The 12,721-nt window shown below is 36.8% G+C and overlaps 1 protein-coding gene across 4 annotated transcripts in view; it reads right to left on the minus strand.

Moving 5' to 3' along the window:
* Positions 1–920: 920 nt before the first annotated feature.
* DYNC1I2 (dynein cytoplasmic 1 intermediate chain 2) overlaps positions 921–12,721 on the minus strand; it is a 32,045-nt gene continuing 20,244 nt past the window's right edge. For all 4 annotated transcript variants that reach the window (XM_067299072.1, XM_067299073.1, XM_067299071.1 and 1 more), the window contains 11 exons: positions 8,979–9,068; positions 8,556–8,718; positions 8,363–8,462; positions 7,705–7,830; positions 6,576–6,722; positions 6,157–6,270; positions 5,655–5,788; positions 4,499–4,643; positions 3,489–3,629; positions 2,393–2,518; positions 921–1,638 (listed from right to left, as the gene is read on the minus strand). In XM_067299072.1, the coding sequence (XP_067155173.1) occupies positions 1,525–1,638; positions 2,393–2,518; positions 3,489–3,629; positions 4,499–4,643; positions 5,655–5,788; positions 6,157–6,270; positions 6,576–6,722; positions 7,705–7,830; positions 8,363–8,462; positions 8,556–8,718; positions 8,979–9,068 (1,400 nt within the window). In that variant the 3' untranslated portion in view covers positions 921–1,524. The remainder of the gene's footprint in view (positions 1,639–2,392; positions 2,519–3,488; positions 3,630–4,498; positions 4,644–5,654; positions 5,789–6,156; positions 6,271–6,575; positions 6,723–7,704; positions 7,831–8,362; positions 8,463–8,555; positions 8,719–8,978; positions 9,069–12,721) is intronic.

Here is a 12,721-nt window from a genome sequence, read left to right on the forward strand (position 1 = left end):
AATAGAGGGGGTACTTTTGACAAGGAAACACCGATGGAAACCTGAAGACATTTCACTTTCAGGAGGTTCTCTTTTCAGTGGGTTTGAAGACAGCTGCTATTCCTGCAGCCAGTTTCTATATGAATTACTTGTAATAGAATGAGACAAAAAAGGAGAGAGAGAAAGAAGAAAAAAAAAGAACCAGAAAAAACACTTCTGGCCATGGTGCTGATGAAGCAGCAATATAAACCTGTTTCTTACTTTTAAGTGTATAAAATGTCTCTTTTGGCAAAATATAGCAGATAATAAGAGAAACTAAACTTGAGTACTTTTGGCCTAGAGTCCTAAGTGGTCAGTCTTCAGTACTGGTTTACTGCATAATCAGTACAAGTCAGAATATTTATTAAAATAATAAGAATAAGGCTTTTTAGTTGAACCTGACTTTAAGGGACTTTTCATTCAAGTTTGATGGAAAATTTCTAATGTCCTAGAAGAGATTTACTCAAAAAATTCAACCTGTACCAGAAATTTCAGACATTGTTTCAAACTGCAGAAAGGTTTTGTTTCAATAAAAAAGTTCAACCCCCCCCCCCAACCTTAGTAGCAAGTCTGTAGTTACAAAAATGCAAATAATCACACTATAGCAATTAAGTCAAAATCTAGCTCTTATGCTCTGGAAAAGAAAAATCTGACAACAGTAGCCTTTTTCCTTTTGACTGATTGCTAGGGTAGGAAGTGGAGGTTGGGGGTGGAAATCAACCCTGTGATTTGTTTTGTAAAATGAAAGCAGCAGCCCCCAGCAACTTTCTACTCTGAAACTACTGAAGGGAGACAGATCGGGGTCAGGGCAGCTGACATGTGCTCACATAATATTTATTTATAAATCAGTCTCACCTTTTAATGCACCAGTTAAAAAAAAGAAAAAAGAAAAAAGAGAGACGTAGTATTAAATATGTATTGCATTAATTCAGTTCCAATTATCAAATAAGTTTGTAACTACAGACAAGTTTTATTCACATATATTACCCACTACCAGAGTCTGAGGCTTATCTATATATAAACAGTGAGACTTACTTGGAACATATGCATGCACTTCCATGGGCGGTTTGAATAGCTCAATTTATAGGACCCTTCAGAGATTAACTACCTAATGAAGGTTAGTCAGTGAAATACAGAAAGTTTGGTTTAGAAACATTGTCTACTTTTCAGAAATAGATACACTGTTATAAAGTGGAAATTTCAGAAGTCTAACAGCAAATTTACACCAGGTTAGTGTTTCAGCAAAATAAGTTCCTTGCAAAGTCAAAGTCAACTGTATTAAAAGTTACACAAATCCAAGAATGTGCTTGTAATTTACATATAAAAAGTGACAATGCAAGATTTGATTTTCAGTGATCTTAATATATTATCAAAGTCCATAGTTTAATCCATATATTCTTCCCTCAAGCTATTATTTAAACTGATACATGCTTACACTTTGAAGACCTGAATCAAATCATTATCAAATCATTCTCAAATCTACCACTGCTACCTATTTTTTAATATTTACGCCGGTATGCGGGTTGCAGCTTCCTCTTCAGCATCAGCTCTGTTGGCATTTATTTCTGCCAGTGTTCGACCAAATCGAGTCCACTCATCGCTGCGAGGAACGGCAATTTGCTGTTGACAAAGATAATGTTATTTATGCCTGCTGATAAATACAAACTCAACTCATTTTGAGCAGCAAAAATCATAAGTAATGCTCAGAAGAGGCTCTCATAAAACAGCTTAGCTTTATTTAATATACCTTTTAAAATAGTCTAAAGGTCAAAAGCTCTAACTAATAAAGAGACAGAATTAGAAAGTCCTGTATTTAAGCATGGAAATGATATTATCACAAGCTCATTGATACACTTCTAATCTGAGAGATTGTCTCCAAATGGTAATGAAATAATAATGAAATGTCCCCATCCAACCAATCCTTCACATACTGTTGTTTTAACAATAGCACCAGCTTCCCAGCAGGAACTAAGCCAAGACTGCTTCATTTCACAAATTTTTTGTTCAACATTTCTCCTACTATGGCCATAATTCACATGTGCCACAGTTACAAAGATGACAAAATCTCTACAAACAAAAATCTTTGATTGTTTCATCTTATTTCACCAGCCTTAGTTTTTTGTTTTTTTTTTTTTTAAAACTTCTTGACTACATGGCTGCCGTACCAAACACCAAAGAGTTAGGTTAAATAAAATACTTGAAATTGAAACAAAAAGGAAAGGTTAATTTGAAATTAAAATTAATCCTTAAAGAAAACTACAGCTTTATTCCTAGGGGGAAAAATACAGTTAAAAATAAGTTGCAAGATAAGAGTAAAAGGCAAATAAACTGAAGTGTTCTGTAATGTACTTTGCACAATATATGGTATACATACCTCTCCCACGTCGTATATAACTATTTGTCCCTCTGAATCACCGACAGCAATCTCTCTCCCAGAATGTGTCCATCTCACACGGTTCAAAGCAGGATTGCCCTCCACAGAAATGCTTGCAGTTGGCACCTGCATTCATTTAAAACACATTCCTGTTTAAAACGCATTGCTAAAACTGCATGAGGATTTCATGGCTATAGATTGCAAAACCTACCTAGTCCCTCAGTATTATATCAGAAAGAAGTGCCCAACATTTCAGTTCAGGCAGGATAAGCAGATCGTACAAAGGTTCTCAATGGCCAAGAGCCACCACCAGTGATACGACCAAAACAACACATCCTCTGTCCCTTAGCCAAGTACCGATATCTGCTGTCAAAAGCTCCTGTCACAAGACAGAAAGCACATACACATGGCTTTTGGCCACGTGACAGACATGACACAGGGGGAGCCCTGGGGTCATCAACAAAGATGATGACAGAGGGCAGGGATGAAATCAGCTGTTTTGGTGGGGCAAGGGTTTTTTGTTTGTTTGTTTGTTTTTTAAAGAAGTAGAGACTGGAGACTCCTCTCACCTACCAGTTTAAGCCTGGGTAAAGGTTTATACTCTGGGTAAATGTAAACCCAAGAAAAGAAAACCCAAACCTTAAGCCTTTTAAGTTTAAAAATAATTTACAATTTTGCCACAGTATTACTATAGCAAATAAGAACAACAGTGGTGCATGGGAAACGGGTTTGTTCATAATGTCAAGCTGCAGGCTGCCAAGGCCATACTGGCGGAGGTCTAAAAACACTTTCACAATACGCATCAGTGTTACACTGACAGGTTTTGTACTCGTTACAGGTAAGACAACAATTTAACTAACACTGATATTCATTATGAGAAGCAATCTGAATTACTAATCAAAGAATATCATTTATTATTTTACTGGAATAGAACCTACTGGAGCTACAGAATATTAAAAACAACCAAACCTACAAACAAACAATCCCCTCCTCACAAAAGAACTCCACCAAAATGCCATGGTAAAACCTCAACGCTGCCTTCAGATTGAGCACACACTGTTCCAACCACCCATGGCCATGAACCTGACTGCCTCACCTCAGTATCGTTGTTGAGATTCCACAGGTCAAGTCTGCCCATCCCATCCACACACGCAAACAAGGCAGGGTGAGTCGGAGACCACATAACATCATAAACATAGTCTGAATTGTCTTCAAATGAGTAGAGAGGCTTATTATTCTGAAAAAAGTGGACATAATACTCTGCACTTCAAATTCTAAAACTAGCAAACAAGGCAAAACACAGAACTTCTCAACAGTGTTAGCTGCAATAGCTAAAGGTGATACACATTTTAACTTACTTTAAAAAATGCCTCTGCAAAAAGCAGCCAAAAAATAACTGTAACACGCTTTCGTAAGCATATAGCCTTTTTGTTGCCTGCTACTATAAAACAATCATTAGGAAGCCAATATCATAACAGACTGTAAACTTAACGCATTAGAAATCTCAGATATCAAGCCAGTGCTAAGTCAATGACAGTGCTTCACACTGTTACTGGGAGATTCTCACTCTGCTTCCTCTGCTTTGCATTCCTCAGGACAGCAAAATGACAGAGAAAGTGGCAACGCTGGCAATGAGAATGATATATATTTTAATAGCAGGCCCCTACATGGAGTTTAATTGACATGAGTTTTGGTGGCTGTCCCCTAGTCCTCCACAAAATTGTAGCCAAACATTTGCTTTATGCATATTCTAAGGTAACTGGCACTGCTCAATACCTCTGAAAGATATTTGACCGATTTTACAACATGATTTAAACTTGCTTACACTGTAATAGTTGAAAACAAAGGGTAGAAGGATGAACAGAACAGATCAGAAATACACAAGTGATGTGCAACCTGAAAGCAAAGCCCTCTTTACGTTGGTAGCTACAGTTTTGTTCATCATCTGTCTCCTCTTTGTAGGAGACTAAAACAAATGCTATGGATCAACTAGGCTGGTGCTAGGAACCTAGAGAACTGCAACTTCACTTCAGTTTACTGAAGTTACATTATAGCACCACCTTGTGTCACAGACTATGAGGAAAGCCACTGAACTATTTTAGTTACCTTAGTTGTCCAAAGCTTTACTGTCCAGTCAAAAGAAGAGGTGACAAAAAGATGTGAGAAGTCTACAGGTCCAACTGCTGCATGGCAGTGGATACCTGTGATTGGTCCCTGGTGTCCTTCAAACATCTCACTGATTCCAGCTTTGCTGTTTCAGAATATACAATTAAGGTTAATTTCTCTGAAAACCATACATCTGGTTTATTTAAAAATAATCACAAGAAGATTTTGCTGCTTTGTACAGATGTTATCCCATTGCAAAAGGCTTCATCACAACAGGCATGTGGAAGACAAGGTTTGAATGTGGACCTTAACTTCAACATCTCTTTTCTGTTATCCTTAAAAGTGCCAAAATATACCACAGAGAGCAGAGTCTCATTTAGCAGGTACCAGTCCACACATTTAACTACACAGTTGTTCAAGCCATAGCTAAAACTTCAATTCATACAAAGAACAAAATCCAGTCCTCAGAAATGAGCAGGAAACTCCCCCAATTTTAAACAGAAGTTACATGTACCTTGTTGAGACAAAGTTCAGACATAAAACAGTAACAATATATCCCCAATAGTCTCCTATCAGGAGCAATGAAAAGGAAGGGGAAGAAGTGGGGGGAGAGATGAGAAGGATGTTACACAAAAGTGATACAATTTTGGCTATTTTGGAACCAAAGAGCTGTGCAGCAAGGTTGATGTGTATTTGAGATGAAACCTGGACTCTCAATTATATTTAAGAAAGCAATTGATAAGATACAGTCAGACAATTTCAAAATAGATTGAACAGCAGGAGAAAGGCTAGCCAATTTAAGTTTTGTGCGTGACGTTACTGTACAATTATCTACAAAACCGATACAAAGTTTGGAATGTTCTGCTACAATTCAAATGAATAAAACCAAAGTGACCTAAGGTTGCCCTCATCACTGCAAACAATTCCTAGCCAATGAAGACAGCGTAGTAGCAATTTAATATTCTAACTCTTTCTGGTTTAAATGAAGCTCTTACTCAGGAAGAAGTGTGCGCTGGAATTCACACACAGTTATTTTCAACTACTTCAAGACAAAGGACTAATCACGCACTATAAATATATTTAGCAGTGTAAAGCATCCAGGGACTCGTCCTTTCACTACTTTTATTCCCTTAGAGAAATTAAGGTTTTTATTCACCTGCCATGGCGACACGCAGTATACACTGAGCCTTCCTCGCTTCCAACAACAAAGTTGTTGACATCTCCAACAGGGAAGGACATGCATGTAACCGCCACAGCCTTGGACTGTTTGTGAACAAGCTCCATACTATCCTGTAGTGATAATAGTCCAAATTAAAAAAAAAAGTAAGTTGGTGATATTAACATTTACACAAAGTCATTTAGATTTCTCCACAGTAGATATTTTTCATATCTTACTTGTATGGAACTGGGCAGGAATAAGAAAGTTCTTTCTTCCTTTAGTGGTGAATACAATTTTAACAAAATTAAAAAAACATATAAAAGGATCTACAGAGAATAATTGATTCCACAGGAGGAAAAAAATATTTTATCAAATGCTTGTAAAGCTGCTGTAAGTATACTTCTGTGTATTATGAAAATGTTTATTAATGCTTCTTAGATTAATGAAGTTTTACAAAATATTTATCTGGAATAGATACTACATATATCCAAAGTTATACCTGTGGTTGGGAAAGCATGTCCAGACTCCAAGAACATATCTTCCCATCAGTTGAGATACTAATCAGATTATGAGCATTCTGGGTCCCAACAACATTTACGCAGTACACAGGGTGCTAAGAAATATAAAATATTTTCAGAAAAGGGAACTTCCAAGTAACAAATTCTGGTATTGTTAATATACTATAAAATATACAACTTTTCATAAGGCACGTAAGATCAACCACAGTACAGTATGAAGAATACTCCCCTACAAAACGGATGCTTGTCTCATTCAAAAACTGTTTTCTCAGTGATAGCATTGGAAAAATATGGACATAAACATTTAAGCATCATCAATCAAGTGCACTGGACAGGGTTTCTTAGAGGTTAAATACATCTCAACAGGGAAAACAGTTCTGGTAGATATTTCACCCCCTACCGTGTGAGCAGCAGCTGAAAGTGGAGTTCTCTGCACTGGGGTTCTCTTATTGCTGCGATTATCCCATAGCACAATTTGGCCTGAGTACGTGCCACCAACCACCAGATTGGGATGAAATTTTGCAAATGTAGCTGACATCACTGCTGACTGAAGGGAAAAGACAAAAAAAACCCTTTATCATTCAGCAATGCTATGTTTAAAAGTAAAGAAAACCTGACCAGTTATAAGTTTCTGCCTAGATTTATTCAATATGGTATTTCACTGTCCAATTACACAAGGATTCACAAACCTGTGATGTGAAACCCCAACAGTCTTAGCTTAACATGTATTCATAAAATAAAGTTTCCTTTTTTTCTTCCATACATATATAAGGAAGTGTGTGTATACACACACACACATCTATACACACTTATTCCTCCTAGCATAGTGCATTAGCACAGGAAGGTCCAGCAATACCCAAGATTTTAATAATGTTTTGCTACATTCTGCAGTCATGACTTAGAGAACGTAGGGATCTGTTTTGTCATATTAAACTTATCTTTCAAATCTATGCTTTGACAGTAATCTGACAACACCAGATTAATTTAATTTTGATTCAACTGTGCAATTTCTCAGCCATAATTTTCATAATTATAATAGTCATAATTCTAACCCAGGCTTGGTGTAATGGAAGAGATATGCATGTTTCTATCCTTCACAAAACTATTAAGAAACCTCCATCTACCTTTTTCATGTGAAGCATATGTTCCTAGTTTTCATATCCTCAGGCCATCTTCATTTTACTCTGCAAACTAACTTCTAGTAGTATACAGTTCCCCTCAGTCCCCTTACACCCAAACCCTCTTTGTGGTTCAACCATTATACAGGAGGGTTTCTGTTTTTTAAAGTAATTTAAAGTAAGAAAATGAGTTTTCAAACAATAATGAATACTGAATGATGTCAGAAATTCAGGAACAGAAGAATGTTTCTAAATTGAAGTCTCCAGCTATCAACATCTGTTTGCAAATACATGTTGTTAAAGTGAATGCCAGCTCAAAGAAATCATTATGTTGAAAGTATAACGAAGGCACTTGTCAAAGTTCATCAACATAAAATCTTTTGCCTGCAGAGATCGAAAAATGTATGATACCTGGCAGTGAAAGACATACTCTGGGGTAGTTTTCTTGTACTTCATGTTCCATACAAGGGCTACCCCGTCAGGCTCATGAGGTGCATCTTCATTGTTGTTATAAGAGGCTACAAGTAATTCTGGGTACTGTAAAATAAGTGAAAAAGATTCAAAGTAAGTAAGATGACCAGCTAAAGGTCCAGACAATCCTAGAATTTTTTTTTTTTTTTTTTAAGTTGCCAAAATAGGTTTGAAAGAAAACTTGCATCATCCCTACAAATGAGAAACTAAGTGATGTCAGCTAAGATGGTATTTGTCACAAAGCTTAGCTCGTAAAGCACCATTAACTTACGTGCCAATATGTTGTTCTGTCTGTCATCATAACTTGTTTTTAAATGTAAACACCACTACATTTAAGTGCGCTTTGTATTCTAAAGCTAATACCTCTACAATGTAACCCACAGACAGAAACAAATATGCCAAAGACTTTTTCTGAATATTACAGAGATTTGCTACTTTTCCTCAAAGGATTAACAGTTCTACTTACAACCTATGGAGCTTGTAAGAACTGTTCTACGTAACACATTTAGCAATCAGTAGTACCTATGGAAGAGTCACCTGCACAGAACAAGAAGAATTTACAAAGATGACTGCTTCATGTAGCATAAACGCTCTTTACCTGAGATGACCAGTCCAAACAACTGACAACGCGATGCTTTGACCAACGTTCATCAAAAAACTGCCTATTTAAGGACAGTTTTGCTCCTGCTTGAATCTCTCTGTAAAGGTAATTAGAAAATATTACTCTTAAATCACTTTTCAGTTACAAGTTTTGCACGTTCACAGTAAAGCATTCAACGCTCCCATGTTACCCTTCTTTGTCTTCTAAGTCTCTTCCACTATAGTCAAAGAAAATGTTAATCTGCTCAGAAAGGGCTCTTTCGACAATCCTTGTGGAGTGGTCGAAGAAACTTAAAAATTCTTCAGAATGCAAAATTTGTTGTTTTTCCTCTTCCGTAAGTTCATGAGGGGCAGCTGGAAAAGAATTACATATAGATTTTCTGTAATACATATTTTCACAAATTGTTTCTGAGAAAGAAAAACAGAGTACTTATCACTGCATTGGAAGATTTGTTTCATAACATCCATACATTTTAAACACATTTTACACTTCATATTTGCTTACTGAGTATTAAAATGTAAGTCAAATTAATGTCAATTTAATGGAAAGAAGCTAAAAATTGCTAGATGCCTTTCTTTACAGCACACTAAGAATGTCCTGAAGTGAACTGTACCTTCCTCCTCCTCCTCTTTTTTTAATGTTTTTTCTTCCTCAGGTTCAATTGATGGCTTTGGTACAACCACATCATCTTCATCTTCCTCGTCTAAGGAGAAACAGGACAGTCAGACTGTCAAAGTTTTTAAAAGAGGAACAGTAACATTTTATATGAATCTCAAATAAGTTGATACAAACCAGTATCATTTAACTTAAAATGACTGTATTTGCGAAACGTAGCCCCCAGGAAGAATAACATTATCTTGAACCAAAAGATCTTCAGAACACTATACCTGGATTTAGTACTTGCACTAAATTATGTAGCTGTATAAACTGAAATAAAGCATGTAAGGAACTGTAAAGAAGTCAAAGTGGAAACCTTTCTTAGAAGCATTAATGATTCCACAAAAAAACATGCAGTGGATGCATGTTCTGTGTAACATACTGAATAAAGAAAATCAAATGTCTGAAATAGCCTACAGAGCAGCTGCTTACTTGTGATCTGAAACCATCAGAGTCTAATGGGTCTTCGTATGGCATGAAGATGGCTTACATTAGCTTTCAGGTTGCTATTCTGAGGCAAATTTTGCTAAAGATAATAGCAGGGAAATTACATTTTTTCTGTCATTCTAAATGCAAGTCTCATTATCTGTATCATGTTTGGCAAGGAGAACTTTACAGCAAAATGTGTTTTCCCTAATTGCAATGAATAACATAAAATGTTAATGTTCAGGAATACTGACAAGGTTTACAGCACTTTTTGCATTTCTACATTTTACTCTTTGAATACTGTAAACCAGAAAATAACTTTAAATTACTTAGTGTTGTGGAATATATGTTTCCTGGCTTTTCTTCATCAACTTTCTAGAATAAGCTTCTGAAAAGACTATTTTTATTGGTTAAACAGCTATGTCATCTGTCTATAAGGGAATGGCAGCAGGAGTCTGCTGCATGCCTCATCACAAGTAACGAGACAGCATTCAACAGGGACTAGACTTGTTTGCTGCAGCCATCTCCCTGACCCATGTTCAAAGTTATCTAACAACAACAAAAAATCCACATGCGCACGCACACACACACACGCACACAAAAAGAGGGTGGTCAGGGGATGGGAACCAGCTGCCCAGCCATGGTCCCAGCAGTCAGGCCAGCTGACTAGATAGCAACAACCAGATGGTACTGCTAGGACTGTCTCTCTGCTCCAAGGTGGCAATGGGATGGCACAACATTTTTCTGCCTGACTGCCTCCAATCATGTCTTTCCCCAATGGCAAGCCTGTGCAATTACCAGCACTCCAGGAGGTCTACAGACAAGCCTTTACCCTGCAAACAAAATACAGCTTGTAGGCCATACCAGCTGCCAAACCACACACATAGTGATAGGTTTAAAGAGGTCTGAAAATCTTTCTAACTCCATAGTATAGGCAATAAAAATATAACTGTACCTGCAGGAAAGAAAGCTTTAAATGACACTGTATAATGCACACAATAATACAAACTCCAACTTAATCAAAATGATAATGACGTATGCCAATCCTACATTACTTGAAATTGAGTGATTTTTACGTTCTGACAAGTTTACAGAACTAGGATAAATGGCATGAATGATTTCAATATATGCTCATACTTTTGAACCAAATGGTGAAGGTTAAAATCTTTCCTTTCAAGGGCCTCAATCAGCCACAAAGGAAAACAGTAATCACTGTCTTTTCAGCCAGCCCAACCGCATTTGTCAGCCCTTTCTCCGTCAATGCAGCCAGAGCAATCAACCTGCCAAACATTCAGAATGGAAAAACAATCTGAAAATACAGGGTATAATGCACCTGCCAGTGAAAATGGCCATTTCAAGAAAAGCTAGTGATCTCAGTGACCCTGCTGAGGAGGCGGTGGTGCAAAGGGGAAAGAACGCGTAAAAGAATTCTTAGTGATCTCCACTCTCTTGCACATTGACACTTCCTTACAAAGCATGCCAATTACAGCTTTTGTGCTACTTAAAAAAAAAGAAAGCTTTTTTGGGCAAAATAATCATGCAGAGAAACAGAAAGACACTGCTCCTTTTTAGATGGATTCACATATACAGCGGACTAGTAACCTGAAAACTGTAACTTGTACACAGCCATTCTAAAGCAACTGAAATCCTAATGTCAAATCACTATAGGTGTGAACATTGGTTAATTTAAAAAAAAAAAAAAGTAAAAAAAAGTAATACGAGTTAACAGACATGATTCTGAGAACAACAAATTACAGGACAACACATTCACACTACAGCCGCTTGGATAAAAATTCCTCTCTTGCTCCATCTCTCTCCCACCCAATCAACCGTGCAGATGCAAGTGATGCCCCAAATACAGAAATTTGGTTTTGGGTCACCCCAGATACATTGCCCTACCTTTGAATGTCCTACCTTTGAATGTCCCAGATTAGAAATTTCACCCCCCCCCCAAGTTAGCTGTACTACACTGATTCTAAGTACCTTTTTCAGTGATAGGAGTCAAATTCTTGTCAAATGCAGATGGTCAACCCTTTAGTGCTAAGTGACCTTCTAATCTACATATTTTATTCAAAAGATCATATAGTTGATTGCTCCGGCTTTTTAATGTTTGAGACATAAATGGCATATATTATACAGAGATCTAAATTCCTTCATACTACTTTCACTGCATACAGCCAGCTGATATTACTGCATTTAAATGCAGGATACAGCACTTATTTTAATTTCCTCAAAGTATCAGACATGAAATTGAACATGTCATCTCACTGCAATTTATCTGTACCTATGTAAATCTAAAACCTTCTCTCTAAAGTAAGAAAAGTCATAGGCAAAATAACTTTCTCATTAAGGAATCTGAAGGAAAAATAAAAAGAGGCAGGAACACACCCATTCTTGATTTCATGATCTATAAGTAGAACGCTTTCTCAGAGAACTTTGCAATTTAAAAAGACAGCAAGAAGCCATGGGACAGCACAGAGGTCAGAAATTTATTTCAATTACTTCTCTTTCTTCTCATTTATTTTGACTTTATTTAATAACAGTTCAAGTGGTGGTACTTGCAGGGAGCTGGCAATAATATGCTAGCAAGCAAACACTGGAAGATCAGACATTTTATTTCTGAAAAAGTTTCACACCTAGAGTCAAAAATCCACATGAGGTAGGGGTGTGCTGCATTTATTTCAAGTCAGCTATATGAACTTTGAAATCTCAAAGGCACAGTCTCACTTCAGCCTCCTCCTTATTCATTATTGACTTTATCTACTGTGTTTATGCCGCTTCAACTGTCAGCATACCAAATACAATTGCTCATTTAAAAGAAAGGCTGCGAAGACTTAGAAAAGCCATACAGCCATGAAGATGGGAAATATTCATTAAAATATGCTAAGTGGTTAACTCCATGTTTTTTCTGACTGGGAACAGGGAATCTAAGTTTATAAACTGAGCAGTAAAGACGGCATAAAAATAGCAGTTACTTTAGAAGTGACAAATTTCTTGTCAATGAATGCTAAAAACAGGTTTAATGAACCATTGAATTGTTACTTTGAGTTAACATCAAAATTGTGATGTATTTTGTCGAGACGGAAAGAAAAGCAGTGCTGTAAATTAGGCTGCACCTAGCAATAACACTACAGAGTGAAGTTCCAGTTGTCTGAGTAATCTGTTGCTGCAGAGTAGGTTAATCAAAGTTAAATCATCTGTGAAATGGGTGGCTTTTGTTAAGTTCAATGTGTTTTCATATCAAGTTTTCCCATCTATTTTTCACTGTACATT

Source organism: Apteryx mantelli, chromosome 6, assembly GCF_036417845.1.
Source record: "Apteryx mantelli isolate bAptMan1 chromosome 6, bAptMan1.hap1, whole genome shotgun sequence".
Lineage (NCBI taxonomy): Eukaryota > Metazoa > Chordata > Aves > Apterygiformes > Apterygidae > Apteryx > Apteryx mantelli.